The 19,260-nt window shown below is 40.1% G+C and overlaps 2 protein-coding genes across 4 annotated transcripts; one reads left to right on the forward strand and one right to left on the reverse strand.

The window, feature by feature from the left end:
- Positions 1-1,684: 1,684 nt before the first annotated feature.
- On the reverse strand, positions 1,685-15,414 carry sfxn2 (sideroflexin 2). Of its 3 annotated transcripts, none has more exons than XM_085416809.1 (13): positions 15,318-15,414; positions 13,982-14,041; positions 10,077-10,324; positions 9,401-9,571; positions 9,207-9,305; positions 8,427-8,502; positions 8,025-8,110; positions 5,945-6,005; positions 5,799-5,865; positions 5,650-5,699; positions 5,521-5,570; positions 5,387-5,434; positions 1,685-2,412 (listed from the first exon to the last, which is right to left on the reverse strand). In XM_085416809.1, the coding sequence occupies exons 3-13, from the start codon at positions 10,229-10,231 to the stop codon at positions 2,313-2,315; spliced, it is 963 nt and encodes a 320-aa protein (XP_085272935.1). In that variant the 5' UTR covers positions 10,232-10,324; positions 13,982-14,041; positions 15,318-15,414; the 3' UTR covers positions 1,685-2,312. The 3 variants fall into 3 exon arrangements, with proteins under 3 accessions (XP_085272935.1, XP_085272936.1, XP_085272934.1); XM_085416810.1 differs by lacking the exon at positions 15,318-15,414 and adding an exon at positions 14,240-14,692; XM_085416808.1 differs by lacking the exon at positions 15,318-15,414 and adding an exon at positions 14,202-14,692.
- arl3b (ADP ribosylation factor like GTPase 3b) lies at positions 14,844-18,553 on the forward strand. The gene is made up of 6 exons (XM_085416811.1): positions 14,844-15,002; positions 15,489-15,632; positions 15,724-15,840; positions 15,935-15,985; positions 17,191-17,376; positions 17,477-18,553. Exons 1-6 carry the CDS (start codon positions 14,895-14,897, stop codon positions 17,522-17,524), a joined length of 654 nt encoding a protein of 217 aa, XP_085272937.1. The 5' UTR covers positions 14,844-14,894; the 3' UTR covers positions 17,525-18,553.
- Positions 18,554-19,260: the final 707 nt, after the last annotated feature.

The raw sequence follows: 19,260 nt of genomic DNA on the forward strand, positions 1-19,260 counted from the left end.
GTAGAAGAGTCAGAGAGCTGAACTTTACTGTCTCATTTTAAACGTGTGATGTTTTCTTTGTTCTGTTGTGAATAAAATATGGACTTATGAGTTTTTACAAACGGTATTTTGTTTTTATTTACATTTTACTGAGCGTCCCAAATGTTTGTAATAATACTTTTTGTAATAATTTTACTCTTTAGTCACAAAGATCATTTTAGGCTTTGTGATTTTCAAACACAAACTAAACTGAAACAAATACACTGATTCTGTAAACTAAGGAGCTATGGAGGAGTCAGGCAGGAGAAAAGGGGAAAACCACAGAGAAGATTCATGGATGTAGTGAAGAAGGACGTGCACAGTGTTACAGACGAGTGACAGGGTGAGATGGAGGCTTACGATCCACTGCAGTGACACCTAAAGGCAGCAGCCGCAAGAAGAAGAAGTCTGTTTGTGTATCTTTGCACTCCTTGATCCTCTCTTTGCTTTCCCACCAACTCAATCGGCTCCCTTCCCTGAGGCCCAAATCTACACCCTCTTCCTCCCCACTTTCAATCTGCCTGCCACATTAAGTGCTTTAAACCAGCTGTTTTAAACCAGCTAGTCTTAAGTGAAAGTGGATTATTAAGCCTTCCTTAAATAAAACACGTAAAGGTGCAGAATCTGTTTTTCGTCTGATATGGAGGAAAAGCCGCAGGCTCACAGAAAGAAGTCCCAAGTGATTATTTCAGGACTGTCACAATGGAGCTGTTAATGTTTGATTTCTAATGTTACAGAGCAAGACAGTCAAAAGAGAGCAAAAAAACGATTTTGAGATGTGGGAGCATTTAGGAAGTTTTACTATAAGTGCCTGAATGAAAATGAAGTGAAACAGGTAGATATTCAAAAAAGGGATGGACATGGCCTTAGTTCTATGTGACAGCAGTCACTGCAGATGCTGAAGGGTGAGGATTGGTGCTTTTCTATTCAGCCGCCCAACTCTTTATTTATCAGCGCCCCATTGCCATTTGTGTTCAAGAGAAAATGCAAATGATTCCTGAAAGATGAGATTATTTTGTAATTTTAGAGCCAAAATTATATATAAAAAAGGGGTCCTTTAGAGCTGTAGAAACCTGGGTGATAAATGGTTAATTAAGAGAGCTTGTAGACTCCATCAGAGGGGGAATGTGTAAAGGCCTGACTGGGATTGGCTCTGTCAGAGGTCTCGCACTTTTTCCATGTTAAATTCAGAATTACATTATATTACTCTCACATATAAAATCTTAAATTTGGGACAGTCATATGTCAAAGACCCCAAAGTACCTTATTATTCTAACAAAGCACTTCACTGTCAGACTGCAGGGTAAAAGCAGAATGGGAGGCAGAGCCTTCAGCTATGAGGCTTTTCTACTATGGCACAAACTCCCAGGTTGGATTTGGGAAAGTCTTTTAGTTCTGTGGGTTCAGCCCACTGCAGGACTTCTTTTCTTTCATGTAGCTGCAGAAGAACATTGTTTATTAAAGCAGCACTGATACTGCTGAGACATGCAGTGAGTTCTGGCATTCACATGACTCACATAAATGTGTCACAGAAGCCACTGAGTTTGCCGTTTTTCCTCACATGCTCCGGGTGCAGCTGAAGTCATGAATAACTTTCTCCATAAAGTTTGAGCATCTTCCACACGATGAACGATCACTGGATTAAATGAACACCACTGTGAGGAGATGTGCTTCAATTGTGTGTAGTTTTATTCCAGCTTACAGAGGTCAGAGTTGACACGGTGAAGGGATCCAGCTGTCAAACATCTCAGATAAATCACAGAGACAGATCACACATTTACCTCTTTTCTGGCAGAAGAGGGCACCAGCCTCCACTGAACAACCTCACTAGACTTTACTCATGCATAGAGGAACCTTTTCTCTTTTTTTAAGGTTTCACAGTTAAGCCATTAATGCCTTCAGTGTTGCTTCTCTCCTACCACTTTGTAAAAAGGCACAGACTGTAAGAAGGTTTGGGAGACCCCATTTTCCAACATTGAGACAGAAACAATGGAAGCAGCTACAGGAGAGCCACACTCCGACAAAAAAGCGAACAGATTTATTCTGACGTGCTGTTCCTGAGAGTAGATCATTTGGTTTCTCAGCAGGAATCCAGACTGTTGTGATTAAAGTAAGAATTAAGTGACAGCATTGATCAAAAGTCCCACAGCAAACATCCAAAGACAAGCACCAGTTTGAAAATGTAATGAAAAAAAAAAGGAACAAAGAAGCATTTCATTGTGATTAATAATCACAGACTTAGGTCACGATATCGAAACACATGAATTGAGTCTTGTGCGTCGAATAGAAAACTCTCAGAGGCCTTTGTTGAAGTAGACGTGTCGTATGCTGTCCCCATATTGAGACCTGATGGAGTCTCTCAGCTCAGGCTCCAGCTTCGAAACAGCCATAGAGCTGCAGGAGGAGGAAGAGAGGACAGAAAGGAAAAGAGGAGCACAGTCAAAGGTTTGTTTGCATATCAAGGCAAAACAAAGTGTTGTAGTCAATGCTAATGAAAGTGTAGAGGACAACACACATTTTTGTCAGTAAAAAAAAAAAAAAATCTACTCGGGTAATTAGGAAAGCAAATTATTATTTGACATGTACTTAATATTCATTGTTATAACGTTGTTATTACAGCTCTTCAAGGCCTCAGTAAAGAGTTATAAATGAGTTTTACAATACAGGATGCAAAATACATTTTAAAATGAGCAACATATTAAAGTAAAAAAGTTGCACTATTCTACTGTAAGTTTATAAAATCTCGGCAGGTTTTATTAAAGATAACTAGACATGTGCCGGTCTTTAGCACCGTGTGTGAACACTTTACTTCCTGAACCTTAAGGACGAAAGAACAGGCGATTTTAGGTTTATTCTCTCGCTGAATCGTTCGAGTTCTGGCTTAATCTCAACATAAAGAAAAGTGAGTCTTATGCCCCCCAAATTTTTAAAATAAGAACTGCATTTTACTTTTTTTCTCTTTAGTGTAAACTTACATTAAACATGGACAACATTTCATATAGACAGCAGTGTGCATGCTTTTACTCGTGCAAAAGCTTAAAAAGAGAGTGAACGTAAAGGTGGAAGCCAGTTTATGAGCTAAGGCCCAGTTTAACATGACTGTGAACCGTGCACAGCTGCTCCAGTAGAAAATATAGAATTGGTCAAGTAGAGAATAGATACTCTTTAAAGTTGAAATACTTCCAATGGGGGGAAAAACATGCTCTCCAAACTTAAAATCCATGAGAAAGTTTTGTGTTTTTACCCTAAACACCAGCTAAACCATAAGTCACAGTGAACATCTGGAAAGCAGTTGTTAAGCGTCTTCATTCCACGCTCGCTGGTGCTGCGTTTTAATTCCACTCACCTCACTGACATTTCATTTTTTAGCTTTGCCTTCAGAGAACAATGAGTTATGGACTACTGATCTGATTGTAGACCATTAGAAGCACCTGTTAACCGCACACTCATCAATAATATTTTTCTTTTATAAGCATTTTATATTTTTATGAAACAAGAGCAGCGGAGAGAGATGAGAATTAAACAAAGGGAACGGCATGTGGTACGCATCCTCACCATTTTACTATCGGGTCACTCCCAAACCTAAAATTTAAGGCGGTAAGTCCAGACCTGGGCTGCACAATCAGACTAAACCAACATTTAAATCAATGATCATAAGTTCCCAAGCGGGCTTACATTATAATTTATATTTATAATTTGCTGGTAAGATGGAAATAAACTTGTAAAAATATGATTTGCCACATTTTATATGAGTCTTTCAAAACAAACTAACATACAGATAAGCTGCATCCTTATTTGAAAATCTAACTTCAGTTGAAATTGTTTCCCAAAAGTTAATTTTCTCTGTGAGTTTTAAACTGGATCTGAAGACTGAGATGATGAAATATGTCTGAGCGAGCTTGAGTGAACAACACGTTTGAAAGCTGATTAGAGGCCAAGACACTGCAGCAGGATTTATTGTAACTCCAGGAATTCCAGCATCGCAAATTAATCCACCAGCTGCACTAACACGGACATCTTTTATCGGACCAAAGCCACAAGACTTGAAAACCTGAGCTTTCTGCTTTGGATTTTTAAAATCTAGTCGATTAGTGTGGACTAGTTTCTGTAGCAGAAGCTGATTGTGTGAAACAGCTACAACTTAACTTAGACACAGGTCTTGATAACCTGCTTCCTCCTATAGAGAAGGTTCTACAAAAACTCTTATATTTATTATTTATTCCTAAGTTTTGTCACACAGCACACTGTTTTACTTTGATTTTTGTCAATTCAAACATATGTGAGAGAGAGCATACCATCTGAAGCTGAAGACAACGTGTCTTAAAGTGTTTTAAGGGCTATTCTGAGGCAACTCTAATGAACTCTTTTGATTACAAATACTATATTTCTACAGTACGGAAACCAACTCCACTCCTCCCTTCATCTAGAACTTCTCTGAACACTTTTCAGATGAGTTGAAGATCAAAAATTTGAGTTGAGCTTCAAAAACAGAACCAACCAATGAGCAACTGCGCCGTAATCCTCCATCTTTTATATACAGTCAATGTTTATTTAAACAAAGGACTTTCTTTTTCCCTATTAATGTAATTGTGTGCAGTCCTATGAAAACTAAATACACCCTTACTGTTTCCACAGAAATTAAGAGAGTACGTAACAGCCAGGAGCTGCTAATCGTCAGCAGGTGTGGGAACCTCTATAAAAACAGAGGTTTTGGCAGTTTGCTGTTCTGGAACATTTGCCACAGTCCCAGCAAATTCATCCCAAAGTCAGTTTGTGCTCAAACAATCTGCAAAAACCCAAAAGCTACATCACTGACTCTGCAGGCCTCAGTACAAAGAAAAAGACTGAACATGAAGGGCTTGTTTCTAAAGGTTGCCAGGAGAAAGCCCTTTCTCTCCAAAAGGAACGTGACAGCACAGCTTACTGTGAGCACGGCGGTGGAAGGCTGATGATGTGGGTTTATTTTGGAGCCACATGATCTCTACATCTTGTAGTCATTAAGTTAACCGTGAATTCCTGAAGTATCCTCAAGTCAAATGTGAGGTCTGAGGCTAAAGCTTGGCTGAAACTCTGTCACGTCACAGGACAACGATCTTAAGCGCAACAGGCGGATAAAGAAAACAATTGAGGTGTTGCAATGGCCCAAAGTCCAGACCTCAACCTCATTTAAGAGAATAAATGAATGCTCGCAAACTTCAACAAACTGTAAAGAAGAGTGGGTCACAATTCCTCCACAATGACCACCAAAGCACAGAGAAAATGTACATAAATACACATGTCAAGAAACCAGGCTGACTAAAGCTAATTATTTCTTGATGCTCCTTAAAGTCCACAAACTTGTGTGAAAGTAAAGAAACAGTTTCATTACCATCTCTGAGGGAACAGGGAGCAGGCAGCCGGCACCATGAAGATCAAACTTTGGGAAAAAAGGACAAAAGTTACCACTGAAATACTCCAGAGGACATTATAGTACACCTGACCCTGTAAACTCTCTGTACTTACAACCCTCCCACCAGCATCACTTGAATTGGTCCATGGAGAAATGTGATTCTCTGTAAAAAGCGAGAAAAGCACAATGAGGACAAATGCACACATTTAGCAGGAGAACGGTAATGAAGACGAACATCATACCTGCATGAACTTGTATTTTTCCAGCCTTTGCATGATGATGGGGAGGACAACTGACAAAAGGAGAAGAACAAGAACATTAAGTGAAGAAGAGAGAGAGGATTTACCACATCTTCATGACATAACTTTCTCCTAAACACTTCTTTGCGTACTCATTCCTGGTGCGGCCATGGTAACCCGAGAAATGACCACCTGAGCGATGCCTTTTACTGCTGCTTTCTGCAAACAGATGGAGACAATTTAAGAAAAAATAAACACATTACAAAGTGCCTTGAAGTGCCTTAAAGTGTGTCCGGACCGTAGAGTGGCCCAATTTGTTGCCATTTTCATCTGTGACGGCGATGCCATTCAGAATTTCCCTAAAAAACAGAGAAAATGAAGATGAAAAGACTAAAAACAAAGAAAAAGGAAACTGAACATGAATAAGTGTTTCTCTTAGAGATAAGAGGGGAATGTGTTTATTGTGTTGTTTTACTCATTTATTTTGGATTTATTTTATAGCTTTATTGTTTTGTCTTGCTCTGTACTTTAACAATATACAGTATCAAGTACTGCACAGTTCACAGTAAACACTCTTTTATTGGGTCGCTATTCTGACTTCACTTCATCTTAAACCTTCAATACTGAAAAAACAAAACAAAAAGAAGTGTAATAATCTGTAACGAGAGAGGATCTGTACTAAAGGCCCCAGACCCTTCCCTGTGTCTCATTCACCTTCAGTCTCTCCCCACTTTCTTAATAAATGCCCCAAAGCACCAAAATTAAGCTTTAAAAGGATGAAAAGTGCTCTCTCCAAATCACGAATGTCACAAGCATCAAACTGGAGAACAAAATTGTGAAAATGAGCCAGCTCCTGTTTTTCTACCCGTGGAATGCAACGATCTCTGCTGAGATTTCCAGAAAAAAAACTAAACAAAAAACATTAAGAGTGTGTAGAGTAACATTAAAAGTATAGATTTCTTGTTTTTGCAAACACAGAAACTTATAAGCAGCTCAGAGATTACACAGATGCACACAGAAATCAAGGTAAGCTAGTTAAAGATGTTAACTTTATGATATTTCAGCAAAATGCTAATATCTTGAACTACGACTGCTGCGTCTGTTGTGCCAACTCTACACAAACACATACAGAAGTCCTAACCATCCCAGTTTAGCAAGTAAATATGCCAACTTTAAATAATTTGTGCAACTGGTTTGGCAGGTAGTTAATTATTGCATAATGGCCATTCAAAGTAAAAGTTAAAAATAAGCTTTAAGGCGACGTGATGTTCCGAGAAACAAACACATTTACTGAAGTTAAAGCTGGAATTTTCTTTGCGTTTACGAGCCTTAATTAATCCTAAAAACTCAAAATCTCTGAAATTTAAACCACAAATTTAAGGAGAAAAAGCCAAATCTGCTTTGAATTTAATTTAACAAATGATATGACTTCACTTTGTGAGGGTGGATCATCAAACTGCAGGCAGATGGTAAACAATGACAGCACACATTAGTAAGAAGGTGCGACAGTAAATGACACCATCGGTACGCTGGAAAATCTTTCTTCTGATAATCTGGTGATTCAAAGTTAAAATAACAAGTATTTCCTTATTGCTTTAATTCCGGCACAAATAATTATTTAATTACACAATGGCTATAACATCTGCTAGTTGTTACTTTAAACCCTATTTTTCTTCTACTTTTTTTTTTTTAAATCTGTGTCATTAGTGCCAAGGCTTTCTACTAAATCTGTTCTTTCCTTCTTATTTTAACTTCAATGGCCCAAATATGCCGTGATATAAAACAAAAGGGTGGAGACAGCTAAATTTCTGACTTCCCAGGGACCCTTGGTAGATAAAAAAGGTCTACCAAACTGAATAAATATAGTCGTGCTGCAAGCATGGACATGTGAACCAAATTTAATGAGATTCAGTGAAATAGTTGTTGAGATCACTGAGATAATTAGGATTCTGGTTGAGTATTGGTGCACTTAACCTTCCATCAAGAAGATGTTGAAATATAAAGTAGAAGTTTGTTTGAAAACGATGCTGGTGGAGCTAAAGGAAAACACGCAAAGACCGAAGGCTTCATCATCTGGAAACCATGAACATCTGTGCAAAATTTCATGGCAAATCATCAAATAGCTGTTGAAATATTTCAGCATGTACCAACTGACCTACATTACCATCCCCTGAGCCATAGCTAAAAGAGATTTACACATCACGCCACTATTTTAAGATCAGTAATTCTCCAGAACACCTTCTCTCAGGATCTAACACAGCAAACACTGCTCTGTGGTTGAGTATCCTCAGGAAGCCTGCCCTTACAGAGTCGCTGTGTTTCAGCAGACATGGCCAAAAAAAACCCTTCAGTTCAAAGAAAAACGCAGGAGGACTCACTGCTGCCTCATCATGGGAATGTTAACACAGTTGGCAGCTGCCACAGCTACAAAAGGGACCCAGCGAGCCACGAGAGGAGGAGCTTTCTGTGGGAAAAAGCAGAGAAAAGTCATCATGAATATCATTGTAATACCTGTAAAGATCTATGCAGCTGTGACTGGGTTAAAGGGACATTTTCAGCTTTTGTTCCTGTTGGTTTTTGTTCACCAACAGCAACAGGATATATATGACAGAAACCAAGAAAAAGCATAACAGGTCTGACCCAAACTATTATTTATAAGTTGGTTTGGCCACGATTTTAAACATAGGGCATAAAAGTGATCGCATCCAGATAAGTTTGACAACAAAACACTTCTTAAAAACAGTCAGCACTGTATGAGTTCCTGCGTGCAGCATTTGTACCTTTGTGTAGAGGTTCAGTCCGACCGCTGTTGCTAAAGCTGTGCTGGTCGCTGTAACGTAGGCTACTCCAATCTGTCTGAGAGACACAACAAAGGCATCGAACAGCAGCTGCTATTAGAAAACTGTTTTTTTTTTTTTAATGTTTACATAAATAGGCATATAAAATAGCCAGCATTCAGTATGTGGAGCTCTCACACGTTTTGTTTTGCATCCAGATAAAATTAAGGTGTGTTTAAATGCACCCATGTTTATATTTATCCAAATACTGCAAGTGTGCATTTGGTTAAGCTTCCACTACATGCCATTTTTATGATACACTGTGAAAGGGGTCATTTCCTGCTTTGTGCTACAGGTTGGAAAGGATAACTCTAGAAAATATCTCCCATAATTGTCCAAAGTTTATGTGTGAAAACTGCTTTACAGGTGCATGGCATGATATCCACCAGCACACACCATGCACCTGATGGCTGGATATGAAGAAAGCTACCTGTAAATCAATCCAAGAAGACAGGATCAAATCAGTTTGTTGTGCAGACCACTTTGGAAGGAAGTTTGAAACAATTATTACCGATAAGGTAAAAGTATCTGACGAGAAGTCTTTCCCCGTGGTAACCTAGTTACCATGGGGGAATGGAAAGTGGCAGTGAAACTTGCTACTGCTCTTTTTACCTCTACTGATGCCCTCAAAATTTTCTAGTTGCCTGCTGATGCTGTGAGAGTTCACTGCATTCTTATCTGGAGGATGTGAAATGACAAACTTAAAGTCTTAAGAGCGCTTACTTGGGAGTGATGGGGGAGGCAGCGTTGCGGTTGGTGTAGTTGACTAAAGCGTTGAAGGACTGATTTACCCACTGCCAGAACACCACAGCAGGAACTGTCCTAGAAACAGACATGAATTATGAAACCTGTAGAACTTCCTCTGCAAGAAAGTAGGATGTGGTAAAATGCAGCTCTGCCTGTTCGCTCTTCTCTACCTGTAGAACTGCAGCATGAAGCCAGTGATGGCCATGCCTCCGGGTACCTGGAATGACATGCGGCCGATGAGGTTCATGCGGTCTCCTGTGTCTGGGTGAAAAGCTGAGTCGTAGAGCTTCTTAGCGTAGTAGAGCTGCTCTGCTGTGGTGCCGGGAGGGATGGATCCCGCTCTGCAAAGCAGCAAAAAAACACACTCAATGACGCTGGCGGAGCCTTTCGTAACTACAACACAGATTTATAATAAAATCTGCAGAAGCACGGTTACATCACAGAGAACAGGGTATGAAGCAAAACGTTGAAGGTAAAATGGGAATTTCTACGATTTTGCCACAGACGTGACAGGTGGTTTCCTTCTTTACTTAAACTACTCTTCTGCCGTTAGTTTTGTGTTCTGCATGTGAATTGCAATTATTTGATTGCAGAATGCTCTTTTTTTTCAGGGTGAGTATTAGGACTGTCCTACTGTGGCTGTCTGCGGAGGGGGAAACCAGAGCTCCTAAAACGAAACCCACTGGGAGAACATGCAAACTGCAAACAATCTTTCCATTTCCAGGTTTGAACCCAGGATAGAGCAAGCCAATGAGCCACTGTGCCCTGAATGTCTTTTATCAAAGGAAACTTGAGGATGGTCACATGACACGAGACATTTTAGAGCTTGTGCATTCATTATCTCACCTGCAGCTTTCTACTAAAGCTTTGGCCTCATCTAATCGCGAGTCAGGCAGGAGCGCTGTTCGGCAGTCGGTGATGTTGAAGAAATGTTTTAGTCTCCCCATGAACGTAGACTGATCCCATCGTGGTGCGTCAATGTCAAACGAGCTCAGAGCCATTGCGTCTGTTAAAATCCAGGTGCAGATTAATGCATCAAAAAGCCTCGCAGCTTGTGTTAGTGCGGGACGTCACTCAGCAGCTGCAGTCAGATCCTGAGGAAAAGAGGAAGAAAGACATTATTACAGGACAATCAAAGAGTTGGTGAATAGTTAATGCATGCTCTTGTCCTCCTTTGAGCTGATGTAACATTAACAGATTTTTGTTTTTTTAGCTCAGCGGCTCAGAGACACTAGTTTTCTTTACCTTTGAACCCAACGTCCCACATGCAAAGGTGTATGTTTATAAAGCTGAGACACAACACAAAACTTATTTGGATAATTAACATCCAAACAGTCTCTTCGGTTTCCCTAATCTAAGAATTTCATAACACTCCCTTGGGTTTGAAAATACATGTATCCATGACAAATCTGAACAGCTGTGAGCTTTACTTTAGTTTCTAGTACCAGTCCAACGCTTCATTCCATTGTGGTTCTGGATGTAAGGAGTCCATGCGAACACGTAATCACCCTTTTAGCCTTTCTGCTTCCATAATGAAGGATTGACTGGACTCATGGGGTCACTTAATTAAATTTGCGAGAGCTTTGACAGTGATGTCAGTGTCTAGAGCACCAAACCTACAACAGCAGAGTGAACCCAGACAGCTGTTTGTTATATCAGCGTACATGCTGAATTTGATGCTCATGACGGTGATGTTTAAGAGAAGAAAACTGAGCAAATGTGCAAGATACAAAAACAGCTATTTTAATATTATTGATTGATTCATTGATAAGTTTTACAAGCCATCATTTCTTACAACAAATGAAGCAGATCACACATCCGGAGTTAATTCAAAGCCTTGAGTTTGTATTTGATAGCTTTTAACTGTAATTTTAAATATAAGGTCCAAAGGAATGCAAGTGCAAGTGAGAGAGACTTTCATTAGACTAAAAGAAATAAATAAATAAACCCATCCGAGAGACAGCAAAAACTTCAGGAGTGGCCAAATCAAGAATCTGGTATATTTATAAGAAGGAATGAGACGGCCAGCTCAGCAACACCAAAAGGCAAGTCAAAGTCTACCTAGATCACCTTGAAGGTGCAAGCTACTGGTTACACTGGTCTAGAAGTCCAGAATAGACTGTGCCAGAAAGCATCTAAAAGAGCCTGCATAGTTATGAAAAAAAAATTAAAAAACTGAAAATACTAATCAAGGTAGACGAGAATGATGGGAAGAGAAAAGTATGAAGAAGAAGAGAAACGGCTCATGATCTGAAGTGTAAATGGTGGAAGCGATGTTATGGCATGGACATGTATGGCTACCAGTGCAACCGGGTCACTGGTGTTTATTGATGACGTGACTGCTGATAAAAGTAGCAGGATGAACTCTGAAGCATGCATTACTCTCTGCTCAGATTCAGCCAAACTATTGGAACGGGCTTGCAAATAGATAATCACCCAAAGAACTGCAACAACACTCCTTTGCCTTGAGTTTCTCAAAGCAAAGAAATGAGATATCCTTTAACAGCTTTACCAGAGCAGCCTTTTCATTTATTAAACCAGAAAGGTACAAAGACCCAGAAAAGATCCTTGACTTCAAGCTGAAAGTCTGCACTTCAGTCACAGCTAAACTACTAAAATTGTATCTTTATCCAACAAATTACTGACCTGACAGTATAAAATGCTTTAAGTGCAAAGAATAAAACCTGTGATATAAATGTGGTTTGTATTGTACAAAGGGATTTCAGAGCTCAGCAACTTGCCTTCCTCATAAAATTATGGTGGTTATAGCCACAAAAGTAACATATTTAAATACTTTGCTCCACATCTCCTAGAGGAAACGGTGCCCATGTTGGCATTAAACACTGGTAAACATACTAACTTTCGTCTGTTCAGCATCATTCCTCCAACCCCTGCTGCGATATCGTTGCTCTGACTATCCTGTAGCTTTGTAGCTCAGGCTCTCTAAAGTTAGGCTGTTGGAAACATCTGCTCTTGGGTTTAAACCAAACACAAACTGCCTAAAAACCCTCAAAGCCCAAACGTCTACTAGAAATCATCAACCACCTCCTGTTAATGGGTCCTCGGGTAGTGATTTTGAGTTTTTTGCAACTGCACCATTGTGCTTGCTTTGAAGCAACCGGGGGATCCAAAACGTGCTGACTACAGCTCAGCCTATCCAAATGTCCCACAGTTCATCTCCATTAGGCACTTACTGTAAGTTTTAGGTAAGTTTTGAAACAGGTGAAATGTAAGGGCGAGGAGAAGAGGATATCAGCGGTCTCTGAAGGTTCAGCCTGGTTGGAACTGGATTATTTCTGAAGCTGTTTGTTTACAAAATAGGTCAAAGGTCTGTGGAACATGGTCGAGAATAAGTCAACGTAGATCCTATTACCAGGACATATAAATAATAATATTAAAGAACATATGTAGGACTGCATCTGAAAAAAATTATTACACCTTCATAACTCTTTATTTTGTTTGATTAAAGATTCAGTTTACAGTTAATTTAAAACAGAGAGAACAACAAATCTTCACATTTAAAAGCTAAAACTAGAAAAGACTGAACTTTTTTTCATGACAAATTATTAAACACTTAAAAAAAAGTGATGAGGACAAAAAGCCTTAGCTGCAGAGCACGTATCCCGAAACTCTTGATGTAGTGCTTTAACTACATTTTTAAACAACTTATCAAGCCTTTATCAAATATTTCCACCTGGACCAAACCAAATAATGAAACTGTCACCTGTAGTGAAGGTCAGCAGGGTGCTAATCAATTTGGCCACGGTCACGAAGAACATGATTGATTTGTTCATTGATAAATCAATAGGGAGGCTGACTGATTATATTGTGAATAATAATAATAATGGATTGCATTTATATAGTGCTTTTCAGGGCCCTTAAAGCGCTGTACAATTCCACTATTCATTCACTCTCACATTCACACACTGGTGGAGGCAAGCTACAGTTGTAGCCACAGACTGACAGAGGCGAGGCTGCCATATCGCGCCATCGGCCCCTCTGGCCATCACCAGTAGGCGGTAGGTAAAGTGTCTTGCCCAAGGACACAACGACCGAGACTGTCCGAGCCGGGGCTCGAACCGGCAACCTTCCAACCTGCCAACTCTTTGAGCCACGAATAAGACACAACATTGCAAGAAGACCTAAATGTTTGCTGCAGGGCAACAGCACAGCACAGATCCCATAAATTATTGATAAGAGGAGCAGTTACTTGGGTAAAACTGCAAGTATTGCACTTTAGTAATGCTCAATTACAAGTTCAACTCCCATAGATAAATCACTAAAAGTACTAAACCAAGCTAAATAATCCCTGACAGATATGATTATGTAATAAAATGATAATAAGCAATGTTTTGCTGTAAAGCAACATTTCACTGCTGTAGCTGGCTAAGACGAGGCTTGGTTAAAGTGAACCAACTATTGAAACAAATGAAATATTCACATATAAGGGGCTGGAACTGTGTGGGGTTTTTTGTTGTTGTTGTTTTGTTTGTATATTTTGAATGAAAAATCAGTGATTATTAGTGAAGTAGTAGAGTCAACTGATCGATCAACCAATGATTACTATTTCTTCATCCATATGGTGGAGTAAACGAAATAAGAGATGTAACGTGCAGAGTACTGCAGTACAGGTAGTTACTACTGCTGACTAGCAGAAGGTTGCCAAACTGGATCTGTAGGCCAGAGCCCTAGTAACATCTGGATAAGTAGTAGCACGTGGCTGCTAATGGTTGAAATGTTAAATTACTTACATGCAGTTTGCGGAGAAGAGAAATGTGTGGAGACCTGTGTGAAGACAACCGACCAGAGTGCTGTGAAAAGAGTGAAAACATGTCAGTTGGGGCTCACTGACTGATGCAACTCAGTCCTCGCGTTACCAGCTGGGTCTGACGGGGGGGACCCCCAGCAAAGCACGAGCCAAAACACCGACACACCGGCTGCTAACACCGCCCTTTGAAACCGAAAATATACCTGTGTATACACCTCCAACGGACCAGCAGAGCACGAACCTGCCAGGTGGTCAGCTCAACTCCCGTGCAGGCACAGTAAAAGAAAAAAAATGCGCACGTGGCAGGTTGTCCTCCAATCAAAGGCTGGAGCAGATGGGGCAGATCCTTGCGTTTAAACCGGTGGAAACCGAACCTGATATTTGGCTGAAGACTAAAATTAAATCAGAAACTGGGGGGCGGGGGCGGTTCCAGATGTTGAATCAACCCCCTCCAGTTTACAGCTACTGTTAGTAGCTAGCTAATTACTTCGGTGACATTATATCCGGTTTGTTATGGTAAAAAGTAGTAAAAATGTATGTCCGTTGACTTATTTTAACATTATGGACAAGAAGAGTGCACAAAATGAGATTTCAAAGTGTACTGTCTAAAGACAATTAAACGTTTAGCAGGTAGCTAACTAAACTCGTCCACCTTAGTTTTGGGTTTAGCGATGCCTTCATGGTACTTTGTTTAAAACAAAATGTAAATAAGGAACACCCGTTTACACTGGTCTGCTGCGATAATGACCACTTAGTAACGAGCCGCTACAAGAACGAATAACACAGGGAAATAAATGTTAATGAACAGAATCCATACACTTCGATTACAAAAGAAAAGCGTATCCCCTCAAAACAGTATCAGAGTCGGCATTTTGTATTTTACCCATTTAAAAAAAATGTTTCATGAATGCAACACGACGCGGAATCTGTGCGTATCTCTGCGTCTGACGTCACTCCCCTTAGTAACCCTCGGCGGCGTCTCCAGGAGAGAAGGCAACAAGATGGTGAGTTTTAATTTATCGCAAACATTAGCGCATAACCTAACACAAACTTCCTCGAGTGCTCATACTTCTACACCTTATCGTCCATTTTTAGTTATATCAATTGTAATAAATTCCGTCACCACCAGGTTGACAAAGAAAAAAAATCGACTGCCTTGTTGCTTCGTTCAGTTATCAGGGGAGATTAGCTTAGCACGTTAGCTGTGTTTAGCTCCCATTTGCGTGCCGTTATCTAGCCCTGCCTGGGAAACAAATTAGCCGTAAGGATCAAGAAAGTCAAAGCACAAGATCTGACTTGCTGCTCAGAGGATCTGTTACCGTTAGACGAGTGCTTGTACATCATCAAAATCCATAGAGGGTGCTAGAAATGGCCTGTTGGTGGATGGAAAGAAGAGATGTGTTTTTGCAATGGTGGTTAGCTGCAGCAGTGCTCCCCCTGTCCCCCCGGAACAGTAACACCACGCTGCTGTTTTTAACTGCTTGTTGTAGGGATTGCTGTCCATCCTGCGCAAGCTAAAGAGCACACCAGACCAGGAGGTGAGGATACTGCTGCTGGGTCTGGACAACGGTGGGAAGACCACACTCCTTAAACAGTTGGCATCTGAGGACATCAGTCACATCACGCCCACGCAGGTAAGACACAAAGGATGTTTGTAGACAAAGCGTAGTCGTGGAACTTTCATGCGTTTCACCTCCTCTTACTTATTTTATCTTCTTCCTGCAGGGATTCAACATTAAGAGCGTGCAGTCTCAGGGGTTTAAACTAAATGTCTGGGACATTGGAGGTCAGAGGAAGATCAGGCCGTACTGGAGGAACTACTTTGAAAACACAGATGTTCTGGTGAGGAGATGATGCACCAAATGAAGCAATATGACCTTAATTTCAGTAACATGCAACTCTTTCACAAACTAACAAAGAAAACTTTTTGTTTCAGATTTATGTCATTGACAGCGCTGACAGAAAGAGGTTTGAGGAAACGGGTCAGGTATGTAACTGTGTATAAGGGTTTTGGCTCCTCACCAAAGAAGTTTCAGTTTCCTACCAAATGAACGGTGATAAAAAAAAAAGAATTGGACTATATGTAGTTATAAGTGAATTATAAGTAATTAGGGTTATTCCATTTCAGATCTTTGTAGGTCTTCTGCTCAACCTTGTACCATTCTTCGTAACAGAAATGAAAAATAAAACCAAGTTTTGGAGTTTCCAGATGGTTCTCTAATTATGACTGAAAAAAATAGTTAAATATATGCATATTTAAAAATTTTGAACCTTCCTTTACCTACCGTTTTGAGAAGTACTGCCCTGGAGGAGTCTTATAATTCAACTTTAATTTTTAATGTACTAAGAGGTGTTAAAAATGTCAAAAAGGATTCTACATGCTTTATTTTACAGTATTGTGAAACTCAACTCTATACCAGTAAATGTCACTAGTTGTTTTTCACATGTTTTTACTGGTGTGTGTTCAAATATGGGACTTTACACGACTGTTTGAATTTTGTTTTTAATATTTTAATTACCCAGTGCTCAGACATTTTTTTAATGTATCTGTCCCAGATTATACATACTGGTTCATTTTATGGCAAGAAAGCCAATTATTTTATTTATTTTTTATTAAACAGCTGATTATTTCCCCCAAATCATTTGTAAATGATACCAATCCTATCCTAAAACTTTTAAATTAATAAGCAAGAAATACATTTTATTTATAGTTTTTTAATAATTACAGAAGCTGAGGATATAGTGTTTAAGGTGTTAGGCTATATAATATATATTTTATGTTAGAAATAGAGAAAACATGGATAATTCCATGTTTTGCTTCTGACTTTAAATGTGGCTAATGCGTTCACCTTACACATGAAAAATACCTGGTTTGATTCCGGGAGGAGACCCAAACCAGCCTCAGGATGTACAAGCTAGTGCAAGCCCCAAGCCCGGATAAATTGAAAGGTTGTGTCAGGAAGGCCATAAAACATAAAATCATAAAATCTGACCCAAATCAAATATCCAATATATCCATGTGGCAAACTCCTGGGAAATAAAGTAGCAGCTTAAAGGTCTTCTTCTTCTTAAGGATCTGAACCCTAGAGCTGTTTTACATTACAGTACAGTTGAAGTCCCTTCTGGTTGTGTAAGTGTGTGTCTGTCATGTTGTGTAGCTGACAGATGTGTGTGTCTGTGTGTGCGCTGCAGGAGCTGGCTGAGCTGCTGGATGAGGAGAAGCTGAGCGGTGTTCCTGTGCTGATCTTTGCAAACAAACAGGACCTCCTGACCGCCGCCCCAGCCTCCGAGATCGCAGAGGGTCTCAATCTGCACACCATCCGGGATCGCATGTGGCAGATCCAGTCCTGCTCCGCCCTCACTGGCGAGGGGATTCAGGTGAGCAGATGAACTGTGCTTCACCTTTGTTGCATTTAAAAATTATACATATATCTATATTTTCCTTCTCACCCCACTGCTTCCCCTAAATTTAATACAGGAGGGCATGAACTGGGTCTGCAAGAGCGTCAACTCTAAGAAAAAATAGCTTTGCTTGTAGTCTTCTACTAATCAGGAGGACCAGCAGCAGCAACAGCAGCAGCACACACGCATACACTGACACACATTGCACCCTCCTGAGCCTTAGTACAAGGGATATACCTGTGAATGTACACACACTACTAATCCAACATGGACTTGGAGTTTTTAACCCCTCTGCATTCCCGCATCGCTGATGTTTACTAATCTCAGCACATCTTTCTGTGCTGGCCTCTACAACGAGGAGGGGCGTTTGCCTTCAAAAGGGAACCCAAACCAGCATATCGACCCTTTCCACCCCTCCGCCGTCCACCCACGTCACCATCTCTGTCCAACCGCAGCCACCCATGCGCAGCCTGTCACAGCCTCAAACATTCCCATTAAACTGCTGTCTTTCACTGGAATTCCAACATGTTCTTTAAGCTCTTTCACACGCTGTCCTGGAAACCACCCCCCTCCCTCCATGTCGTGACAGTTTTTGTTGTTTTTGGTTCTTCTTCATTCCACAAAAGGCTGTAACGCGCTTTTCCTGCTATGGCTCTGTTCAAAGTGACGTATATTTTTGTAATTGTCTTATTTATGGTGAAGTAGAGTGTAGAGCGCTTTTGAACAACAGCTCACGCAGCGTGTGTGTGTGTGTGTGCGTGTGTGTGTGTGCGCGTGTGTGTGATTTCAAGGATGTTTGAGAAACAGTCCAACTCTCCCCACTACAGATAAAATAATACTCTACATGTTAATATGTAAAAAGGAGGCTGAAATTAAATGGTTAAAGACATTTTTCGATCAACTGTAAATAGCTCAGCTCTGTGTTCATATGTTACCTTATGCACATGTTATAGAGTATTTGTTACCCTGCTGTAGTCTATAATGTTTGCATATCTAATGTATGCCTGCAGATCTGTAACAGAGGAATAGGTACTGTATGTCCCAGTGCATTTCTATGTGCAGGTAATTCGCTCCTTTTGATATTCTTGAATGTAATCTGTCCAGAGCTGAAGATACTGTATGTGAATAAAAACACGAGAAAAATGTTTCACAAGTCTTACATTTATTTAGTTTCTGGATGCAGTAACATACTTGGATACTGAAGACTTGGTCACATAAGCAGGTGGAGTCGTGTGCTTAATGACAACAACCACCCTCTGTGGAGAGGCCGCTGTGGGAGCTGATGGGTGGGGCGCAGAGCATTGTTTTCACTATCAAAATGTGGATTTGATCTAGCAGTACGATACCCTACTTGTATGGAACTGCAGCACACATTTGTCCCTCTTGTGTGCTGGTATAAGCCTGCGTCACACAAGATTATTATACAGTGAGATAATAGGTGTGGAAAAAGCAAAGATTTTAGTTAACCAAAACAGAAATAACTAGACTTTTGTGGGGGGGAGTGTTCACTGGGACAGTGTGCATGCGTGTGAGTCAACTGCCTTCATTTAGTGTTTGTGTTGAGAGTCATGACAATATAAAATCAAACAAATCTGTAAAAAGGCCTCCAGAACCTTTCAGAATGAGCTGATTGTTTTATATTAAGTAAGTTTAGTACATTTAATGACCCATGCAAAATTTTACCTTTCTTCTGGGATTTCCTTCTGAACTACCAGCCCTTGAATTATATAGGCATTGCTATAAGTGTTCTGCTTTTCAAGTTACCTTATGTCTTCTAGCATATTTGAGCTGTCCTAATTTTTCAAATAAAAAAGATATCCACATGAAATTTCCAGGGCTGAAAGACACATTTACTGAAAA

Source organism: Rhamphochromis longiceps, linkage group LG8 (genome assembly GCF_057381845.1).
Source record: "Rhamphochromis longiceps isolate RC_006_pf linkage group LG8, R_longiceps_female_GT1.1, whole genome shotgun sequence".
Taxonomy (NCBI): Eukaryota; Metazoa; Chordata; class Actinopteri; order Cichliformes; family Cichlidae; genus Rhamphochromis; species Rhamphochromis longiceps.